The sequence below is a fragment of the Gallus gallus genome, chromosome 1, assembly GCF_016699485.2.
Source record: "Gallus gallus isolate bGalGal1 chromosome 1, bGalGal1.mat.broiler.GRCg7b, whole genome shotgun sequence".
In the NCBI taxonomy this organism is placed as follows: Eukaryota; Metazoa; Chordata; class Aves; order Galliformes; family Phasianidae; genus Gallus; species Gallus gallus.
The window spans coordinates 84,785,188-84,807,531 of NC_052532.1; the positions used below are offsets into that span (position 1 = coordinate 84,785,188).

General features: G+C 43.6%; 1 protein-coding gene across 6 annotated transcripts in view; it reads left to right on the forward strand.

Annotated features, from left to right (window-relative positions):
- The window catches only part of DCBLD2 (discoidin, CUB and LCCL domain containing 2), a 310,431-nt gene that overhangs the window by 264,254 nt on the left and 23,833 nt on the right, over positions 1 to 22,344 (forward strand). For 3 of the 6 annotated variants that reach the window (XM_015296044.4, XM_015296035.4, NM_001030783.2), the window contains exons 1-2: positions 3,716 to 3,990; positions 19,645 to 19,872. In XM_015296044.4, coding sequence (XP_015151530.2) covers positions 3,879 to 3,990; positions 19,645 to 19,872 — 340 coding nt within the window. In that variant the 5' untranslated portion in view covers positions 3,716 to 3,878. Of the gene's footprint in view, positions 1 to 3,715; positions 3,991 to 16,681; positions 16,861 to 19,644; positions 19,873 to 22,344 lie in introns of those variants that run through there. The other 3 variants (XM_046939846.1, XM_046939850.1, XM_046939852.1) reach the window with 2 other exon arrangements.

Here is a 22,344-nt window from a genome sequence, read left to right on the forward strand (position 1 = left end):
TAAAAAATCAGTATAACAGGCAGTTAAAATGGGAACAAAGAAAAAAATGAAAACAGTAGAAGGTAACAGCACTTAATCGAGTAGCATACGAAATATCACATAACTCTCTGAAAATCCAGAGATATTTTCAATAGGTAGGATTCATGATAGGTTAAAGTCATTCACAATTCTTCATTGCTCCTGTTTGGATTTTTAATTAAAAAATCCTATGGAATCATTTATCAAAATGTGTTTCCTAAAAGCAGAATTATGGCAAAGGAGAACAATAACCATTCCAATAATGGCTTTGGTACTGTCTTAATTCAAATAAATTAACAACTAAAAATTATCTGAAAAGGGTGAGTTTTTGTTCCAGTGTTGTTGTGGCTGTTAAATTATAAAGCCATATTTCAGTGAATATACTGCTCCGTAGTGTACAAACGGAGCTTGAACAGTTTCAGGGATGACATGGATCCAGTTATTCATGGGCAGGCATCAGGAAGACAGTGGATCTCTCCCTCTTAGGTAAAAGGGCTACTAACCTGCAAAGATTAGAGATTCTTTTCTATTTTTTCCTCTTCTATCTGGATATGGAATTTTCCTTGTTGCAACTTGTGTCTGTTGCTATCACTGTGCACCTCTGAGAACAGGCCAGCTCCATCTTCCAGTCCTGTCCTGTGGGCACGTAGTTATCAGGCAGCAACAAGATCTCCCCTCTGCCTTCTCTCATCCAAGCTGAAGATGTCCACCTCTCTCAGCCCTATCATATGCATCATGTTCTTCAGCCATCCTGGAGACCTCTTGAACTGACTCCTGGATACAGTTCACAGATGCAGTCTCACAAGTGCCAGATAGAGGTGAAGGATCACTTCCGTAGCTCTGCTGGCCCCTGGACCTCTTGCTAATATAGTCCAGGATGCCACTGGCTTTCTTCACTGTGACACGCTGCTTGTCCACTCAGAACTCCAGTTTCTTTTCAGCAGAGAGCTTATGAATATCCTCCAGAGTACATAGTTGCGATGGGCAATTCCTTTCAGATACAAGAGCTTGCACTTGCTTTTCTTGGGGTCCGGGAGGTTTGTGTCAGCTCGTTACTGTAGATCACAGAGGTCCCTCTGAATAGCAGCCCTGCCCTCCAGCTGAATTCAGCTTTTGAGATATAATAAAAGAATGGAAAAGCTAGAGAACCACACTGGGAAAGAAGCATCAGAAGCCTCTCAGGGGAAGAGAACCAGATGGAGATTAGATAGCTTCGTTTACCTCTGGAAGTTACTTGTAATGGGAAGGAAACATTGTAGAAATGCTCGGTTGCATTTTTCTGTTGGCGCTAAGATGTTAGTTTGATCTTCGGTCCTACCGTCTTGAAAAAAAGAAGGATATGTGCTGATTTCATGGTATCTGTTGGCACCCTTGCCTTATAGTATTGATATTGCATGATACTGTATTTGTTTCCCATAACATTTTAGTTATGTATCTGTTTTGATTTGATGACAGGGGCAGTTTTAAGTCACAATCTAAAATGGAGTCTTTACATATAGTTCTGTTTCCCCCAGAGGAGTTGCCTGGGAACTCTCACGGACTGAAATGTGCAGCACTCTGCAGATGGTCTATTTAAACTCATTTTGTACTGCACTCTTCTTAGGAGGAGGAAGATTCTGAAAGCCAGGGAGACCATCTGGATTTATCTAATTCTTCTTCTTTTTTTTTTTTTTCTTCTGCATTAAAAGTGTGTATTAAGACAAGCCATCCAAACAGTTGCATTGCTAATGGAATGATATTCCTCATTCTTTGGCTCTGTAGATTCCATAAATCTTTATGGCTTTTAGAGTGGATAAACTGTCATAGTTTGTCACCACTTCCATCAGGATGGCGTTCCCTTTGCAAAGTATGCATCCTAGGGCTCTGCACGAGCCATTTGTGGTTAGGGAATGTGGCTCCAGGACAAACTTGTAAGATAGATGAAGCAAATTCAGCCTCTGGCAGCTTTAGGAATCACTGCAAGTTCTCACACCCCTTGTAGGAATCAGCCCTCTCCCAGACCCAGTGCTCTTTTCACATGAGCAAATAAAAACCTTTCGAACAGTTGAGCTAGGAGAATACCACACGCAGTCATCACGACAAAAAATAATGCGGGAGAAAACCTTTCCGAGTCCACCAGGGAACACTGCTGATTTATGTGTAGGATGTTCCTGTTAATGCACGGCACTATTAAGCCACACATTATTCAAGGAGTGATCGTTCCAGTACACAACAAATACCGCTAATGATCAGTGATCCCAGGAATGTGGTCTCTATAGTGCAGGAAGGATGTTATTGCAGTGATATAACTGCTTCACGTGACCTGCGGTATGAACCTCTGTGTCTGCTGAATGGGAGACAAAGGAGCGCATATAGATTGCTTTCAGCCCATCTTCCGTTACGTGCTGCGGGACGTCTCGGTGGCTACTACATCCTACAAGCTGACTCAAAACGGCCTCATGTCAGATAGCCTTCATTGACTGCTTTCACTGAGGTGTTGCTAGAAAGGTATCAACAGGAGAAAAGTATAAAACTTAGTAAACTTGCATTAGGGAACGCTTCGTAACGCCCTGCATGTTTCTATGTGAAAAAAAGCCTCAGCAGGCATTGAGCATCCACTTGGCCGTCTGTCTGTTCTCAACATCCTGACTAGCAACAGTAATCCTAAAGCAATTGGTGAGCGCCATTTAAACATTATTTGAGCAGCTGTGTGGCTGGGGAGGACTTCTCCTGAGGTGCCCTTCCTGCCATGGCGGTGCAGTGGGTTCAGACACCACAGGTCAGGAAAGCAGCATCTGCCTCGCAGAACTGGGGAAATGGTTTTAAACTGGGACAGGGGAGGTTTAGGTTGGATATTAGGAAGAAGTTTTTCACCCAGAGGGTGGTGACGCACTGGAACAGGTTGCCCAAGGAGGCTGTGGATGCCCCATCCCTGGAGGCATTCAAGGCCAGGCTGGATGTGGCTCTGGGCAGCCTGCTCTGGTGGTTGGCAACCCTGCACATAGCAGGGGGTTGAAACTACATGATCATTGTGGTCCTTTTCAACCCAGGCCATTCTAAGATTCTATGATTCTATGAAACTGCTGGGTGATGCAGAGAATGCTTTGCATGCTTGCTGCCTCCCAAGTAGGCTTTCACGGTTGCCTTGGGCAACTAATTCAGTGCAACACTTGCTACTCTGAGTCTCTCCAGAAGTGCAATTTTGCTTTCTTGTTGAAATACTTGAAATATAGTTTTTTTTGTTTGTTTGTTTTTTGTTTTTTCCCCCAAAATATCTGTTCCTCATGCATGAGCATAGCCCTCTATAGCCAGTCTCTGATCACACACCAGGTGTTCAAGAGCCAGGTGACGAATAGCCAGAATTACAAAGCCCTGAGCCCTCTTGGCTGTTCTCTTACTTTCTTAGAGCTGGAATCGTGTTTATAAGCGGAGACTGGCGGCATCAGTTTATTCTTTTCTGTTTGCAACGGCGAAACTCGTGTCTCCACCGAGTTTTCTGAAGCAGTTTCGCCTTAAAAGCGAAATGCTCTCGGTCAGATCGTAAGGGAGAACCGAGGAGGCACAAAGAGGGGCGGCGAAGCGCGGGACCGTCTCCCGCGAGGCGAACGTCCCGCCTCTGAGGAGCCCTCCCAGGGCCGGTGCTCCCGCGTGCCGGGGGCGGGCCGCGGGGGCGGCAGGAAGCGGGGCAGCCCCTCAGCCGCCGGGGGCCGCGGCGCGCACCCGGAAGCGCTTGGGCCGCTGGCAGGGGGCGCCTGGCGGCGGTTGGGGGCGTGCGCTCGGTCCGTCGGCGGCCGCGGGGCGCAGGGCAGAGACGCGGCCCGGCCCGGCCCGGCAGCCCCGCAGCCCGCGATGCGCTCGGACCGCCGGCCACGCCGCGGGGCATGGTGAGCCCGGGGCGGCCGCTCCCCGCGGGGACCCGGCAGGCGGCCTCGCTACTCCGCCTCGGCCTCCTCCTCCTGCCGCCGCTGCTGCGGAGCTCCGGGGCGCAGAAAGGTGAGCGAGCGAGCGAGCGGGCGAGAGAGAGAAACCGGCCCTGCGTGGCTGCGCGGCGGGGAGCGGGCGCCCACCTGTGTTCCGCCACCGGAGCGTGGCCCCGCGTCGCAAAGAAGAGCCCCTTCGCGGGAACAGACCCCCGTTCCTTCGTCCCTCTCCCGGCGCGCCGGAGCCGCCCGAGGCTGCAGGCCTTCTCCCGGCGGGGGGAGAGCGGGGCGGCGGGCATGGCTGCGCTTCGGCTCCTCGGGGGTGTGCGGAGCGGTGTGAGCCGGGGGGCAGAGCGCTGGCTGCGAGGATAAACTGAGCGCACCCCAGAACGTGCGGGAGCCGATCTGGGGGCAGAAGTGCGGTGTCTGTGGTTAGAGAGGGTTGGTCGTTGTGGTATTTTTTTGTGGGGTGTTTTTCTTTTTCTTTTTCTTTTTCTTTTTCTTTTTCTTTTTCTTTTTCTTTTTCTTTTTCTTTTTCTTTTTCTTTTTCTTTTTTTCTGGTTTAGAGAAGTCGGTGAGGTCTGTCCTTGGGTGGAATTAATGATCAGGCTCCAACGGGTTGAAAATTACAGGGCGAGATGTGGTCACTTCGTGGCAGCAGATCAGAGGATGCCACAGTAACTGTCACTTTGATCACAGCCTCTGGAGAGAGCGGTGGGAGTGAGTGTTTTGACAGCATCTTGAAGCTCTCCGTTCTGTGCATACAGAGCTTGAGAAATGCTGCAGTTTTCAGCTCCTCTTGCTTTGGCACTGCTCTGGCTTTGGGTTGGGAACTCAGCTCTCTTTGAGTAATTCTCTGCACGTCTGAAGGAGAGGTAGAAATGTGTCTGAATATCACAAGCACTGTATTTAAATGCACAGAGGAGGTCAGAAAATACATGCAGTGTACTGATAAGCACACATCTTAACTAATTTCTTGTATGGAAAGAGATTGGAAAAGTGCTCATAGAGGAAACTATTCCATTGTCTTATCTTGTCATCTTATTTCCACCTATACGCACATGAAGCTGACACCAGCGAGCATTTGGTGTGCTTTTGTTGTTCTTAACAGAGGAGGAGAAGACCCATTTGTTTTGGAGAAGAGATAGGGCAGCTGGAGCATTCTGTCTTTTGAAGGCTGCTTCTGGATGAGTCCGGCAGCAGCGAGGTGTTGGTTAGTGCTGTTGAAGCATCACACTCCTGGATGTGGGCTCCAAATGCTTGTGCTGACCTGACACTTGTCTGACCTTTTGGTGAGCAGGCTGCGTTTGTTATTCTAGGAGAAAACTGCAATAACCAAGGGGGGAGAGGAAAGAGGCGTAGCTTTCCTTCATCTCAGGGAGCTGAATTGGCTCAGTGAGCGGTCAGCTGTATGCAAAAGGGTTGGCACCACATAGCAAGAAGTGGGAGCACGTGGACAGTGGATTTCTAGGTGTGCTGTTCGTGTTGTTCCTTTTGTACTCTGAGAAACTGCTGATGGACTCCTACCCAGAATTTCAATTTAAAGGGTCTTCTTAATGCTTGCATTCTGAGCAGTTTGCTCAGAAAATTCGCTTCAGAGAGGGTGAGAAAGCTGCTCATTGACAAACTGCATTTTATTTGGTAACCAAAGGTTAAGATCTCTTGTGCTGTTGGATACAATGGTCTTCATAGTGAGAAAATGTTGGAGAGTCTGAGGAAACTCTGCCTGTGAGTGACTCTTTCCTGATAATATTTTTTCATTTATCTTACTACAGAAAAGGCTGGGGAGCCTCTGTCTTCAATATTGGCATAGTTCTAATTTGGTTAAAGAGTAGACACAGAAATGAAACTGCCGCCTTTTTTCATGAAGAGTCTGCACAGCACTAAACGAGCACATTAAATATGTGCATGGAGTTGCAAGAGAATATGTTGATTACCAGGAAAAAAGTACCCAAGGCTTAGGAAATTCCACAGTTAAAGTTGCCTTTAATGTCTTCTAGAAGAAATACAGTGAGTTCCTATGTGTTACGCAGGAGCCCAGGCTGGCTTGGTACATTAGGGAGGCTGATCCTCTTACCAAGCAGCTATTCGTTTTCTTTCTTGCTGTTCAGCAGCTCTAAGCCTCGCATGCTGCAAGGTATGTAGATCCTGTCCTGAAGATGGAATGTTTCCACCTCCCACATGCTTTCCTGAAGAGCTCCTTGCTGGTGTCAAGTGATTAAAAAATAACTGTATGTTTTTGGTCAGTGTGAAACTTATTTTGAATGTTTGCCATGAGTTTTCTTCCCCTTCCAGCAAGGAAGTCAAAACTAGGGTGGAAGAAATGCAGGTGATATTGCAGTGAATAGATGTTTTGCTTAGTAGCCCACTGTGTTGTGGGATTAAAGCGTGGTCTGTCGTGTTGAAAATCATCTTGTGTAGGTAACTCAGCAATCTTTGGGATAGGGTGCTGAGCAGTGGCTCACTGTCTTGGAAAATAAGAGGGTTTTGCATCAGGTCTAACGCCTTTGGAAACATTGAGAAAAGCTCAAGGGAAAAGTACCTGTACTGCGTTTGATACAGTCTTGTGCATCAGGAACTGCCCAGGTGGCTGCTGTGCAAGTCACCTCAAGTGACTTTGGAAACACTGTGGTGACTCGAGCTCCTGCCTGCTAGGAAATTGGTATTAGAAAGGAATACAAAGCATTTTAGTTGTTTTTCATAGAATTAAGTAGCTGAGGGAAAGCAGGCCAGCCCCGTCGAGTCTTCCTGCTCTTTGTGGATTGGATTTTGAGAAGCAGCCCTCCTAACAGATGCCCAACTAGTGCCATAAATCCTGTGTGACGTGTTTATTAGTTAACTTTTTTGAGGGTGTAGAGACATGTTGTAAAACAGCTTAGAGAGCAATGGTTGCTTGCTTGTCTTGCACCTAAACTAAGGGTAAGTGATGTCAGTTATTCTGAAGGTACAAAGATTGTAGGGAGCAAGAATTGTATCACATGTTTGGTAGTCATCTAATGGGTTTGCTTAGTGAATATGGGTTTGCATATAAGGCCTTAAGTATCAAATAAACATTCAGTGCTGAAGTTAATACCCAAGTGATTTGAAGCAGATTTGTTTACCACTTTCTCTTTAAAAGATTAGACTTACAGGGCTTGTTTTTGAAAGTGATTGCCATGTTTTGCCAATCTAAGAGAATGTTATTGCATAATCAAGCCTCCTACAAGAAAGTGATTCATCACTGTAGCTTAAAAAGCATTTGCTACAGCACAGCAGAGAAAAATCCCTCTTGAATGTATAGTACTGAGTTATGTGATCGGAAACTTTGGGAGAAAGAGTTAATGACTGTGTGCATTGAGCCTAGTGAAAGTTATTCACAGCAGCCTGTCTTGCAATGGAGCATCAGTGTTCCTGGATCCACTGGCAGTTCTCTGGAGCTCCTCCATGTACCCTCCTCTTCTCTGCAGTGCCCCTGCCTCACCTCTGGTCCACCAGCCAGCAAGGCAGCCAGCGGCTGAGGCTTTTACTGTGCTCAGTGTGGAGTTGGAAGTAAATGTCCATCCCTTTTGGGGACTAGGAAAACCTTCCATCTGAAAGGGCGTAATAATGCACCCCAGGTTTTTCTAAAGAGCTCCTGGCATGTCAGTGTGAAGCACTACCACATGACTGTCTGCTGTGTGACAGTTGTCGTGTGCTGCCTTTCATACCAGTGCCATTCTCTCCTCTTGCTGTATTCTGCTGGGTAGTGTCTCTTTGCCCTTCATGTCCGTAGTCCTTGGCTGGGCTCATTTGGGAAGAAGGGGATCGCAGCCAAACCCTAAGGAATTATTTTGATTAAAAAGACCCCCCCCTCCAAGCTCGTTGGATGAAAGATTTATTACCTGTCAAATAAACATTAGAGTAGGTCTTTTATGATGAGGAGAGCAGTGCTCTGTTGAACTATTTACTGTTCGCTAATGCTACAGTTTCACTTAAGAATGCAGCATTGTGCAGATGTTATTGTGCGGAATGCCGAGACTCTTGAGGATTCAGGATTGGTGCCATGTAGGCAGGAGTGCTGAAGCACATCCCCTTTGTCCTCGTGACAAGGCGTACAGAAGAGGTTTTCAAGACTGAGGCGTGAAGTTCTGCCAGACCTAGCTGCTGTGTCTGCTGCCTTGAGTTTTCTGATGTTCTCTTTTGCTTCCCGGCATTGCAGCATGGACATTAGGGAGAGGGAGTGCCCTACAGAATTGTGTGGAGGAATGCTCTTTGTAAGCAGGAAAGGAGCGAGCTGCTATTGAAAGTACGAACCTAAAGGTGGTGATTACTTTTTCACATTTGGAAACAAGAATATCAGCAAAGCTATTTTTCCTCCTCCAATTATTGAGCCTTATTTGAAGTGGTTAAGTGGATTTGGTAGGCAGAAGGTACACACATGTGCTGTGCAGACCCATGCTGTCTGGGAGGTTGCCATGCAGTGCTGATTCTGTTCAGCACAGCTGATGTCCAGGAGCCTGCTGAGGTATTGCTCCTCCTGAGGGTGTGCTGGCACCACCATTTTGTGTCCATGCTCTTAGGCTTCTGGTACTCCATCCCAGAATGTATTGCACGTTGCTTTGGATTCAAGCAGCGTGGTGCACATAGTTTTTGTATATTCATGGATGTGTGTATACAGCACTTAAAAAAAAAAATGAGTTAGTGTTAAAGCAGTGATGTAAGTAAATACTCTTTCAGAAGCCTGTGGACTGTTACATTGGGCATCTCAAGCCAGTGGCCCTCTGGCAGAGTAGTACATCTTAATGAAAGCTATGTTTGTGCTACTGGAAGGAGATGGAGATTGAGGTAGGGTGACATGTTTTCTTATGTTACTTGCATAAGAGAAAAACAAATTGTCTCTTTTTCTGTGGTTCTCCCACATGCTTTTTGCTCTGAGAAGTGATGTGTTAGGTTTTTAATCTGATTGCTGCTGTCCTTTATGAACTAGTCATCAACTAGGGAACTGTTGCCTAGAATGAATCAGCTTAGCTCAGGTAATCATCAGTAGGAATGCCATTCTTGTTGGAACTGTTGCTCACCTTATTGACAAATGTTTCTCTGTTGGTTACTTTTCTACATTTTAAAAGGTTTTTGAATAAGCTGTTGTATATCGTCCCCATCCCTGCAACTGTGTGCTTCACAGTGGGGAAGCGCTCAGTCGGGATTACCAAGAATTGGTTCTGTAGTCAAAGGCTTTTTCTCTACTCCCGCATTACCTAATGATGAGCTTCTTTTAGTTTAATTTATTCAACCAATTATTATTATTTTTAACATCGGTACAGTTGAAACCATTGTGCAAAGCATAGACTGTAGATTTGTTATTGAGCTGATGTTATGGGGATGGACAGGTAGCAGTAGTGTTAATTTGAAAGGCCACACAGTGACTAGCATAAAATTGGGTCTGCAAAATTGTCAGCTCTGGCTTTTACAGGGTAATGGTTTACTGCCTGTGAAGCCTGGTCATTAATTTGATGGCTTTGAGAAACCAGCATTTTGGTTTCTTTGTGTTTTTCTTTATGGTTGTTAAACTCTTCAAAAATCAATTTAAGGCAGACTTAGTTAATCCCTTATCTAGCTACTTGTGTTTCACTTATTTCAGCAAGTAGATCTTGGAATTATGGGAGTGGAGTCTCTGGCAGTTGGATGCTTGTTGTTGGCATTACATACCAAATCTCTACTTTTATAATTGTTTGTTCTGTTTGAGTTAGACAGATTCTTTTTTCAATGCAAAGACTGGAATTAAAATGACCACAAGCTTTCGTTCAGTAAGGCTTAGGCCAGCAAACAGGTGATGTGTGCTGAAACTCAGTCACTGGTGATCCTTAGACTTGGGGGAGACCATTTGCACCCTGAAAATCAAGCATGGGCGTTTAGCTTTGGCCATATATAACGGCTTACACTCTTAAATATTTCCTTATGCATTTGCATTGAGACTATGATTTTAGTGGACCTCTACAGATACAAAACTATCGAAATACAATCCCCAAAAAAGCATAAAATATCATAGAGTGTGCGAGCCTTTCAAGCCTTCAGGAATTCTTAGCAGCTATAGGTAATTATTTTAGCAAGGGAAAACCTTTTAAAGAAAAGGGGTTTGTTAAAAAAGACCATGTCAGCAGGGGCTGAGTATGTACTTGTCACATATGCTTACTTTGCATTTTGACTAATGAGTAGAGTCTACTCGAGCCTGTTTGCTGGTCTATACGATAGGTGTTTTGAGTTTTTCCCTCCTACGACATTGTTTTCTTAGAGTTACTGAGAACTGCTGTTCTTATCATCTCACTGAAAAACATACATTTTAGGTTTTCAATGGAGTGAACTTTTGTTAACATAGACTTCACGTATCTTGTTTGTTTTGAAGGGTAACAGAATTAGGAAAGTTCCAGTCCTGTACCACTGTTATGATAGCATACATAGCTGTTGCATTAATAAATGTTTTTGTGGAAGCTGAATAAAGTTTGTGCACTTAGTTGTGTCATTCTTGGCAATTCCAGTACTGAATAACAGAGAATGCACCCATATGTTGTAAAGTAGGTGTATTATTTAAGAATAAGTTAGAAAAGGGTTGTTTGTTCTTTCCCCCTCTGAGCGCTTAAAGCATTGTAGTCTCAGAAACAGTAAAGAGTTACCCTTCTCAAGACACTTCTTAATCAAGTCTGGGAACTATCTGGAAAGTTAAATTTTATGCAGCACTCTGATTTCTCTCAGTTTAAAATCATCCCAACCCAGATGCATGCAGTTATGTCCTGTTTAAAAGGGCCCTCTGGTACTGTGGATCCACCTTTCTGTAAAGTGGCCTCTAATTTAGGCTCAGAGAGGGGTCAAGGCTGGCACTTCTTGTTTTGTTTCTTTTCGATGAGTTGTTTCAGGTGGTTTTGCTGTTTTCTTTTGGAAGAACTTCATCTGTGCTTTCTTTACACCTGTTGGTCTTTCATTGGAAGACTGTATTACAACATCAGGTTTGCTCATTGCAATTAAAGAAAGAAAAAAAGAGAAACGTTCGGATTTTTTTCTGTCCTGTGGATATCTCTGCTTTTGTTTCATTGTTCAGTAGAAGTTTAGGTGTACCGCATATTAACATTCATGCAGTCCTTATAACATAAAAACTCAATTCAGATATGGCAAAATCTGAGAAACGCCACTTGCTACCCATCTCCATTTGGTTGTTGAGCCATTGACTGCAGCTCTCTGAGTGCAACCATCCAGCCAATTCCTTATCCAGCGAGTGGGCCATCCATCAGATCCATTTTTCTCCCATGTGGCGACCAGGATGTCATGTGGGACAGCATCAAGCGCTTTGCACAAGTCCAGGTAGATGAATCACAGAATTGTAGAGGCTGGAAAGGACCTCCAGAGATCATCGAGCCCAACCCCCCTGCAAAGCAGGCTCCCTACAGCAGGCTGCACAGGTAGGCATCCAGGCGGGTCTTGAATATCTCCAGAGAAGGAGAATCCACAACCTCCCTGGGCAGCCTGTTTCAGTGCTCCATCACATTTCACAGTTTTTGTTATACATCCTATCTCATAAAACTAAAAACTAAACTGTTAAAAATAAAACTGTTAGTTTTATGTTGAAGTGGAACTAAAGTGGCGTATTAATTAGAATTGGGGCGTACAGCTGTTTGGATGTAAATATTTATTTATAGTCCAGCCCCACAGGCACGAGGCAGACGAAAGTCCCTCAGTATCCTGAATGAAGCAGAGACGAATTGGATAAGCAGTAGAAGCGGAAGATGACTTATATCGCTGTGATTTCACTTGATTACTTCTCAGAGCTAGGAGATTTTGCCTCTGAAGGGATAGCTGACAGTGATGATCCAGCACGTATGTGGAATACGCCGAGCACTTGGATTGCCAGCAAGGCCACAGTGGTTTTCATAGTTGGCAGCTGTTGTGTTGTCAACAGGACTGTAGCCAGTTAAAGCTTTATCTGGTTAGCTAAATGTTGTTCCAAAATGATGAAGATGTGGGAAAAACATTGTACCATGTCCAGTGGGATAGAAGGGAGCCATTGGCACTGCATTTTTCTTTTACAAATTGGTGAATTCTGTGAAACCGGTAAGGTTTGTTATATGCTAATTGCTATTCATAAGTTATGTACAGGTGTTGGAATGTGACTCGGTATCACGAGGATGGAAAAAAAGAGATAAATGTAATGCTTAAAAGCATAATTTTCCTCTAATATATGTGAAGATGTCAGATAAAGCACGTTCATTACTGATATTTTCATGTTTAAAGATCCATTTCCAAGCTCTTTAGTTGTATAACAGAAGGAACCCTTTTCTTCCTGCTGAAGCAAAGCCAAAGGGCAGGTTTGAAGTTGGCAGATACTTCTTCCTGGAGCATCACACATTACTGACTTCTTGAGTGCTCTTGTTATACTGTCGTTTTCTCATATGAACATACACTGTCATTTTCATACTTAAAAAAGTCACTTGAGTAAGCATACTTTCCTTTTCCTAATTAATCATCTTATTATTCGATAGTACATCAATGTCTATTTGATCAATTGTATTCATAGACCATCACAGGAATGGAAATATATTCTTTTTAATGGAACAGGTATAAGGCAAAGTTAGGACTGGGTTACATTTTAGAACAAATTGTGTATTATATTTCATGATACTTGAATGGAGCTGTTCATGACAGGGAGGCCCTAAACAATCCTCATTGTAATCTTGCAACTAGCATTGAAAACGTGTGTTAGAAATGAAGGCAGTGCTGTATGTCACCTTCAGAGGCAACCTCTGGCATTTAGATCAGATTGTGCCAATGTGGACCTGCAGTGCAGGCTGTGTGCTCGTGATCTGATAATGGAAGAGAGAAAAATGTGACTGTAGTGATAATTTAGTGTCTGTATTGCTAGTGTGAGTCTAGACTTCTTTACTTCCTTGTTGAAGTATAGAAGACTTCTGAAACTCTGTTTGGACCTGTCTGGATGAGGCATTTGAATACCTTAAAAGTGATTTTGGGCTTTTTCTGACCTTGCCTATTGGTTATTGTGATCTGGTTTTGTGTGACCATCTGTGTGCTTGTTTTTATTTCCTTCATCAGCTGTGTTTTGCTGTATACCACTCAGAGCACTGAAGCACAACAGTGTTTATTTTTACAAGCGTGTTGGTGCAGATTGCTGAGTAAATGATATGTCTTGGGAAGCAGGCAAGCTGCATGTGCCAGACAAAAAACAGCGCACAACATGAACTGTCATTGTTATTCAGTATGGGCAGCAGATCCCGGAGGGCTTCTGCTGTATTTATCCTTGAACACGGAGCACTGATGGAGTCCTCTTGTAAATTGCTTTTCACCATGGCTAGCCTGCCTTTATCAGCTACTTTTGCTTGGAGACTATTTAAGCAAATCATAATTGTCCATGGAGACTTGCTCACATCATTTCCCTGACACCAATAAGCAGAAGGTCTGCAGTTTTAGGTAGTTGATGGTATTTTCTCTTCTTTTGAAGTAGTTGGTTTCAATAGTACACAGTGGCTGAGGGAGAAAATCTCTTACCAGCTCTGAGGATGTAATGATTTAAAGTAATTTGTTTTAAATCGTTACTGTCTTTTGGACAGCAAATATAGAATCATAGTATTGCCTAGGTTGAAAGGGACCACAATGATCATGTAGTTTCAACCCCCCTGCTATGTGCAGGGTTGCCAACCACCAGACCAGGCTGCCCAGAGCCACATCCAGCCTGGCCTTGAATGCCTCCACATTGGATGGGGCATCCACAACCTCCTTGGGCAACCTGTTCCAGTGCGTCACCACCCTCTGTGTGGAAAAACTTCCTCCTAATATCTAACCTAAACCTCCCCTGTCTCATTTTAAAACCATTCTCCCTTGTCCTAGCACTATCTACCCTTATAAACAGGAGGGGGAATGGCTGTTTACATGCTCCCTTCGAGTACTGGAAGGCCACAATGAGGTCTGCCTGGAGCCTTCTCTTCTCCAAGCTAAACAAGCCCAGTTCCCTTAACCTTTCCTCATAGGAGAGGTGCTCCAGAACTCTGATCATCTTAATGGCCCTCCTCTGGACCCGCTCCAAGAGCTCCTCATCCTTCCTGTACTGGAGGCCCCAGGTGTGGATGCAGTACTCCAGATGGGGCCTTGCAAGAGCTGAGTAGAGGGGCACAATCACCTCCCTCTCCCTGCTGGCCACCCCTTTTTTAATGCAGCCCAGAACACAGTTGGCCTTCCAGGCTGCAAGCATGCACTGCTGGCTCATGTCCAGCTTCTCGTCCATCAGGACTCCCAAGTCCTTCTCTGCAGGGCTGCTCTCAAGCAGATCTTTCCCCAGTTTGTATAAATACCTGGGATTGCCCCGGCCCAAGTGCATTACCCTGCACTTGGCCTTAGTGAACCTCTTTAGGTTTTTGTGGGTCCACTTCTCCAGCCTGTCCATGTCCCTCTGGATAGCTTCCCTTCCTTCCACCGTATCAACTTCACCGCTCAGCTTGGTGTCATCTGCAAACTTGCTGAGGGTGTACTTGATGTCACTGTCTATGTCATTGATGAAGGTGTTGAAGAGAACCGGTCCCAAGACTGACCTCTGAGGGACACTGCTCGTGACCAGCCTCCACCCTGACACAGACCCATTGCTCACAACCCTCTGGCTGTGTCCAGATTCCTAATCCATCGAACAGTCTGTCCTTCAAGTCCACACCTCTCCAATTTAGAGAGAAGGATGCGGTGAGGGACCATGTGGGACCATGTCAAAGACTTTGCAGAAGTCCAGGTAGCTGATGTCCATTGTTCTTCCCCTGTCCACCGAAGCCGTCACTCCATCATAGAAAGCCACCAGATTGGTCACGTACAATAAGTAAATCAACTGAAGCTGAGACAAATGCAGTCTAACCTGCCCTCCTTTACTTGCCCTACACTGGCAGTTGTACAGTAACTGCCTCATAGAAATGAGTTGTCCCAAAGCAGGTGTGGCATGGAGATGGGAAAGGCACTGGTGTATTTCAAGCCAGCTCCATTCCTCAAGCCCATGCAACACCTTTATGAGTGGCCTTCCCATGGAAGGGATGGCTTACCTGTTTCTGGTTGGGAGCTCAAAATGCCACCGCAAACTGGCAGGGCTTACCAAGAAGCAGTTGCTGGTGTTTCTCTACTCTCACACTAATCCATCCTTGTGTCAGTGAAGGCACCACTGCATTTGTGCCATAATATAATTTGAGTGGTTACTCTAGGTTAAAACTAACAGCTCTTTTTATCTCGAGTCCCTATTCTGGTTTACCATGTGGCTGCAGGAGTGTTTACCTCCTGTACCAGAAAGGGTGTGAGAACAGGTGGCCCAGAGCATTGGACAGACAAGGCTTGCTTTTGTTCACAGCTGCACTAATTTAAGTGCCTCTGAGTGTGACTGAGCGATGGCCTCGTTGTGGAGGTGTGGGGCATTTTATGTTGTGAAACATCTGTAGTGCTCCAACAGTATGTTACTGAGGCAAATCAATGTCATAAGGATGAAAGTGGGCTGTGTACTTGTTGGCTTGTTAAGGAAATTAGTTCTGACAGAGGAGCAGATTCCCTCCTGAAGAACAGACTTCTGTGTATTGTGGTGGAAACAGGTATTTAAAAGTACCTTCAAAAGCTATTCAGAATTTGAGGCACTTAATTCTTCAGCATTCCTTGTCTGCACTGACGAAAGCAAAAAGTAGATGCTGTGTCAATGCTGCTGCTAAAGAGCAGGGAAATGTGGTGCACAGGAGCTAAACTGAAGAGGAGAGCTGAATGCACTGAAGGCTGAAGTAGAGAGAGTTGCATATTTGGAGCTAAAGTGAATGATTTAAATATATGTTTTGCTTATGTAATGAATAGATTTGGTTCTACAATTACTTAGATAAGAAAGTTATAATTACATCTTGTATGTAGCTGTAAGCCTACAGAAAGTCATAGCTTACTTAGGCAGGATCTTCTCGGGAAACCCAGTGGTTAGATCGTGTCGTAGAATCATAGAATGGTTTGGGTTGGAAGAGACCTTTAAGATCACCTAGTTCCAACCCCCTGCTGTAGACAGGGACACCTCCCTCTAGACCAGGTTGCTCAAAGCCCCATCCAGCCTGACCTTGAATGCTTCCAGGGAGGGGGCATTCACAGCCTCTCTGGACAACCTGTTCCAGTGTCTCACCACCCTCGCGGTAAAGAATTTCTTCTTAATTTCTAGTCTAAATTTGCCTTCTTCCAGTTCAGAACCATTTCCCCTTCTTTTGTCATCTGTACAGGTGGCTGTGCCACACATTATAAATCGAGATCGGTGTTTTGATCAGTTACACCTTAATCATAAACTGTCTGATGACTTTATTTTATCCTTCCCCAAGTAAGGAGTGGGAAAGCATTCCCAAGGCCGTAAGATTCATTTTTAACATGTTTTGATAATGGGAAACAAGATTAACAGTTGTTAGCAGCAGCCAATCTCAGGGGAAAAAAAAGTTCTGAATAATTATTTTCGTAGTTGTTGAAGTCATTTAATCTCTTTAGTGGATATCAATAGAGTACTTAGCACCCACTTCTGCATGTGTACTATCCTCATTTATTAAGTCTTACATTTTCTTCTTATCAAATGCACTCTGGTATGCTTATGTTGGTTGAAATTCTTTGTTTTGTTGATATAAAGAACTTGGATATGAGAACTTATGTTAAATCAGCTGCATGATTGCATCAGACATCAGCGTGCCATGGCCCGGGGGTCATCTGTAATCCATCAGGATAATTCATTCAGACTGCATTTGGAGGCACCTCTGGAAGAGACGAATGGTTCTGCTGACGACATCAGTCTGCTTTCCTCTACCAGCTCGAGAAGAGGCGCCCGTGTTTCTGACACTGCTCAGCAAAGAGCTGAGGTTATTTGTGTTTGCTGTGAACCTGCTCCTTGGGGCACACGGAATCGATGCACATGTGCTGACCTTCCAGCAAGTGTCAGGTGGAATGTGTATGCACAAGTGATGTGGTAAGGAGCTTGCTTAGTTCTGTGACTACTCTGTGCCTGTTTTGTGATGGACGGGGCTGAAAGAAAGGACTCATTCAGCTGTGTGCTGCGAACCAGTGACAGAATTTGTCATCTCGTGCAAGAGTAATTGATTTAGGACTTGACATCTGTCTCTTATGTGTACTCAAACGTTCCACACTCATGCACGCAAATTAACAGAAGCAAAAGATTCTGTGGTACTTAATTAATGCCTTTTAAGTGAGTGAACTATCTAATGCTGCTGTACGTGTGGCTGTATTGCAGACAATTGTGCTTTCTCTTCTTCTTGGAGAAATTGCTGAGTGTTGCCGGTTTGTTCCGTGACAAAAGATGTAAGTGTGTCTCTGGGGATGATCCGTGGTATTTATACAACTTCAGTAGAAGCGATGAAGCACCACTTGTATAGAGGAGCTCAAGAACTACCCTTTTGGAACTAATAAAATAAGGAGAGGCTTCATCATTTCACTAGGAGTTAATTTGTAGAGATTTTCAAATAGCTTCTGAATGATGAATCTGCCCTTGGTGTACTGTATATTGCATGCCAGGCGTGCACTGGTAATCTTCAACTTCTTTAGGCACGAAGTGTGCGGCACTCCTGCTCTCACTAACCAAAGTGAAGCACATACCAGAATGAGGTCGAAAATACCCAGTTGACATTTCTTACAGACGTGTCTTTAAAAGATAAGTCTCAATGCTGTTTAAAACTTGCAGTGTTTTAGTTGCACTCAGGTTGCTACTGTGATTTCTTGTTTGAAAGGTGACTTCATTAGGATAGCTCAGTAACATTTTCAGTCTACAACGTGCCTTTAGAAAGAAACCAGGGTTAAACGATACACAACATGTAGTACTTCAGCCACCTCTCGAACAATTGTGCACTCATGTATTAAAGTAATAGCAGTTTAGGAAAGTAAAATACAGATGCATTGTTTGTTTGCTTTCCTAAGGGAAAGTGTAAATGAAGTAGATTGTAATTTATCAGCTACCCAAATGGGAAGAGTGATTGTTGTGAGGTGGAACAAAGTGTTTTATCACGCCCTGCTAAAGTTAGACTCGAGAAGAACATGGCTAAGTGACAGCTCTACAGATAGAACTTTGGATTTTACTGAAGCAGATAGTCCATTTACAAAAAGAAGATGCATCATTCCAATTCAAGACTGCTGGCGAGAGAGCTTCCATCTGTTTGTAATTCTGTATGTAACCGCAGCACTTTAGATTTTGGAACATACAGCTGTCTCTCCAAGTGCTCGGTTTATGAAAAAAAAAAAAAACCCACAACATTTTGTCACTGAGAATTAGGTGCTTTTGTGAGCAGATGAATCAGAGTTAAGTTCAACTGAATTGTTTTTTTCCCCACGCTGCTTGAGTGCATGGGTCCTGCCATGCTGTTCAGTCTGACATGAAATCCTTTTATGCAAAGGATTCTTAAATTTAGTTAAGAATCTTCAGTATCTGCACATTTTTTGTCCTTAAAACGTGGCTTACGTTTGTAGGTTTAGTAAGGAAGCGGAAATCACAGAATCATAGAATGGCCTGGGTTGAAAAGGACCACAGTGATCATGTAGTTCCAACCCCCCTGCTATGTGCAGGGTCACCAACCAGCAGAGCAGGCTACCCAGAGCCACATCCAGCCTGGCCTTGAATGCCTCCAGGGATGGGGCATCCACAGCCTCCTTGGGCAACCTGTTCCAGTGTGTCACCACCCTCTGCGTGAAAAACTTCTTCCTAATATCCAACCTAAACCTCCCCTGTCCCAGTTTAAAACCATTCCCCCTTGTCCTATCACTGTCTACCCCTGTAAACAGCCATTCTCCCTCCTGTTTATACTCTCCCTTCAAGTACTGGAAGACCACAATGAGATCTGCCTGGAGCCTTCTCTTCTCCAAGCTAAACAAGCCCAGTTCCTTCAACCTTTCCTCACAGGAGAGGAAATGTGTAAAAAGAATCAGTTTCTGCCTGTCGCTTTTAGCTATTGAGCAACACAAAGGAAGTTGATTGCTGCTATGACAGTTCTGTTGGCCCATGCTGTCAGAGGCTGATGGCTGTAGTATGTCAGTAGAGGTGGAACCTTCTTGCCAGTACTCCCTTACATGTTGTTGCTGTGTGGCAGATGGCAGCAGAGGGGCACTCTGATAAAATGGCATCTGACACGGAAGTGTGTGTGTGAAGCAAAGGGATGTCACTGAATTCCTTCAAGAACTAATTGAACAGCATTAAACTTGTTTTACAGTAGAAAACAATGCAGTAACTGTTGGATGGTGTTCAGACTTAGCTGTTATTTTCTGTAGTGTTTGCTGTCCCTTGTCTTTCCCCTTCTGTTCTTTCTCATTGCATTATCAATGTAATAACAGTAGAATTCACGTGCTCTTGTTTTACTGATGGGTTTCTCCCTCCATTTCTAGAACCAGTTTTCTTCTGTATATAGGTGTCGAGGGAACATGAAATAGCAAGGATGTTTTCTGTACCATCAGGGCCGTTTTTTACATCATTAAGGATAAACTTCTGTCTAGTTGAGGAAGTTGTAGAACCTCTCTGACCACTAATGATGAGAAATTAAGCACTAGCCAACATAAATTCTGTTGTATTTTGACATGCATGCTGCTCCATCTGTGTGTGGTTTTGCAGTGTGATTGGTAAGGTTAAAAAAAAACCAACAAACAGCAACAACAAAGTAAGCGTGTCTGCAGCTGAAGGCAGTGGCAACTGAATCACCAGTGAACCCTTAAAAGGTGAATGCGACACAGCTAACTCATTTTTATTCCTTTGCAGGTGATGGATGTGGACACACCGTTCTGGGCCCTGAAAGTGGAACTCTTGCTTCGATAAACTACCCACAGACCTCTCCCAATAGCACAGTCTGTGAATGGGAAATTCGTGTAAAGCCTGGGCAGCGAATTCAGCTCAAATTTGGTGATTTAGATATCGATGACTCAGATTCTTGTCATTCCAGTTACTTGAGAGTTCACAATGGGATTGGCCCCACCAGGACAGAGATAGGTAAGTTATTTTCAGTATTGGAAAGCTGTTGTCTTGTACAGGGCTTGGAAGATAGCTTTAGTACTTTTGTAACTCTTAATTTCACCTTCCTAGCCTGCACTGTGCATAGAATAACCGCAGGTTTTATGGCATTTCAGTTATTTTTACAGCCCTTGAAAGCTATTATACTTCACTTGGTTATTGGACATGATGAGACCTTGCCTGATACATGCATGCAACACTTCAGACAATGCAGATATTGACACTTAGGAGAAGTGGTGAAAAGAAGGAAGTGTTTGTTGTATAGAAGAATCTCAAAGAAGGCAAAGGGAGAAATTTTAGGAATTCCGTAGTCAAAATTGTGTTTTTCCTGAGCTTCATGCCAAGAAAACTCTACAAAACATAATGGAGTACTGCCTGTACCTCACCAACTTTACCACCACCTCTGGTGGTGAGCTCGTTTCATGGATGCTTACCGCTGTTGCTCAGCAGATGAGGTTTCTGGAACACCAGAGTATTCTTAATCATTCTGAAGGGTTCACATTTTGTTTACTGCATTATGAAAGTGTACGTATATGTCTGTCCTGACTCCATTCCTAGGTGCTAAAAATGCCCTGAAAACACGATGAATTTCCACGATAGCAGAGCATCTTATATTTTGTTCACGCATGCTGATAGATGCTACATACAACACAGATCCTATGATAGTTTGTGATCTTCAGACTCTTGAAGGAAACTCCATTATAGTTTCCCTTTTTCTCAGGCATTTCCCAGTAGCTTGCAGAGTGGCAAGAGGCTCTGCGAGATTGCTGTAAGCAGTGGAGAGGGAGTCGCAAAATTCTGAACATCGTTTTAAAAAAGAAAGAAAAAAAAGGCAAAGTGAAGTATATATATACAGATATATGTTACCTGAAATGCCCGCCTTCTTGTGCTGAAGTAGTTCTTTTTTGAGCTCTTCATCTTAGCAGTATTAAAAGATGTCAAGCTTCAATAATCTATAATTATATATCTTCCATTTTCAGATGGTAAGGAATCCGTATTTTACTTTGTACTTTTAATGATTTCATGATTGTAAAGCAGTTATTTTTCAGATAGCAGTGTGAAATTATTATCCACATCAAGGTATTTGTAGGATTTTGAGACCCTTGTGGTTATTCTTCATAAATGAATGATCATTTTTCCTTTACTAACGTTGGTTGTTATTGCGCAGATTCATTTTCTTTTCCCTCCTTTATCTGGAGATTTACTTCACCAAAATTGCTCTAGTGCAACTCATGTTGAATCTTTTTATAAGGAAGCCAGGAGAACGTTAGCTTTGTTAACTCTCTTCTCCAACTGTTACCTAGTTAAGCACGTGTGAAAATAAGTACGTGCTTGGAGCTGCTGAGCCAGACTTGGTCTGAAATAGAAAGCACTGAAGTCCTTAAATGGCAAGGAACGTCCAGTTCTGATAAGTCTATTACTCACTTGTACAAGTGACTTAATGGGTTGGAGTAAATTTTCGACTTCATTTGTTTCTCTTGACTTTCAGCTGTTTCCAGCTGGTGTAGTAGCAAAGTATGTCGAGCAAATGTGTGTGGTGTTCTGCTCCTAATAAATTAAATCGCGGAACAAACAGTGATCTTAACAGTGGCAGATACAGATGGTGCTATTTCTTAAATGTTTGTATCTGAAGCAGCAAATAGTGAGATTATACAGTGATCTGAATTTGTTTGGAGGGAATTATCTTCTTAATCTGTCCAAAAGTTTTAATTTTTTTCATTCAGCGTTGCTGCTGTGTTCTAATAATGAAACAGTTGCAATGCGTAAGATCTGGAATTCAGTGAATTCAACTACTTTAACTCCAAATTGCTTTAAAAGTTGGCTGATTTGGATACCAAATTGAATCGTTACTGGGTTAGTTCATTGATAAACAGAGAAGGCTTCATATGAAGCTCTTAAGGATTAGTTCTCACTCCAAGCCTTTTGAATACATATTGGTAAATCAAAAGAAGCTTTGAATCCTCGGTGTTAAATTAATCTCTAGTTCAAGTAAGATCTAGAGGTGTTTTGTGTTAGATTCCATTGCAATCCAGCTAATAGACATTTACATACAAGTGTATTTATTTAATGTATTTGATGTAAGGCCAGATCTATTGGAGCAAAGAATGTAAGCTACTGTGGAGTTTCGCCTCCTGCTGTAGTGTTGCTGTTCAAAAGTGCTTTGGTTCCTTCAGGCCATGCAGACAAAGGGGTAATTTTCTGTACATAGAACTGACAGTCATCACTGCAGTTGTGTTTTGTCCATTTCTGGCACTTATTTTTAAAAATACTTTGCTAAAAATCTGGAAGGAGACCAAAGAAGAGCCAGGAAAATGATTTAGAATCTCAAAGCTCTGTCTTGCAATGAATCATGAGATGCATCTATCTACGCTTTGTCACAGGCTGTATCTCCATGGTACGAACAGCACTGGATAGTTTATCCAAACTATATTTATGTGTCCTGTTGCATGT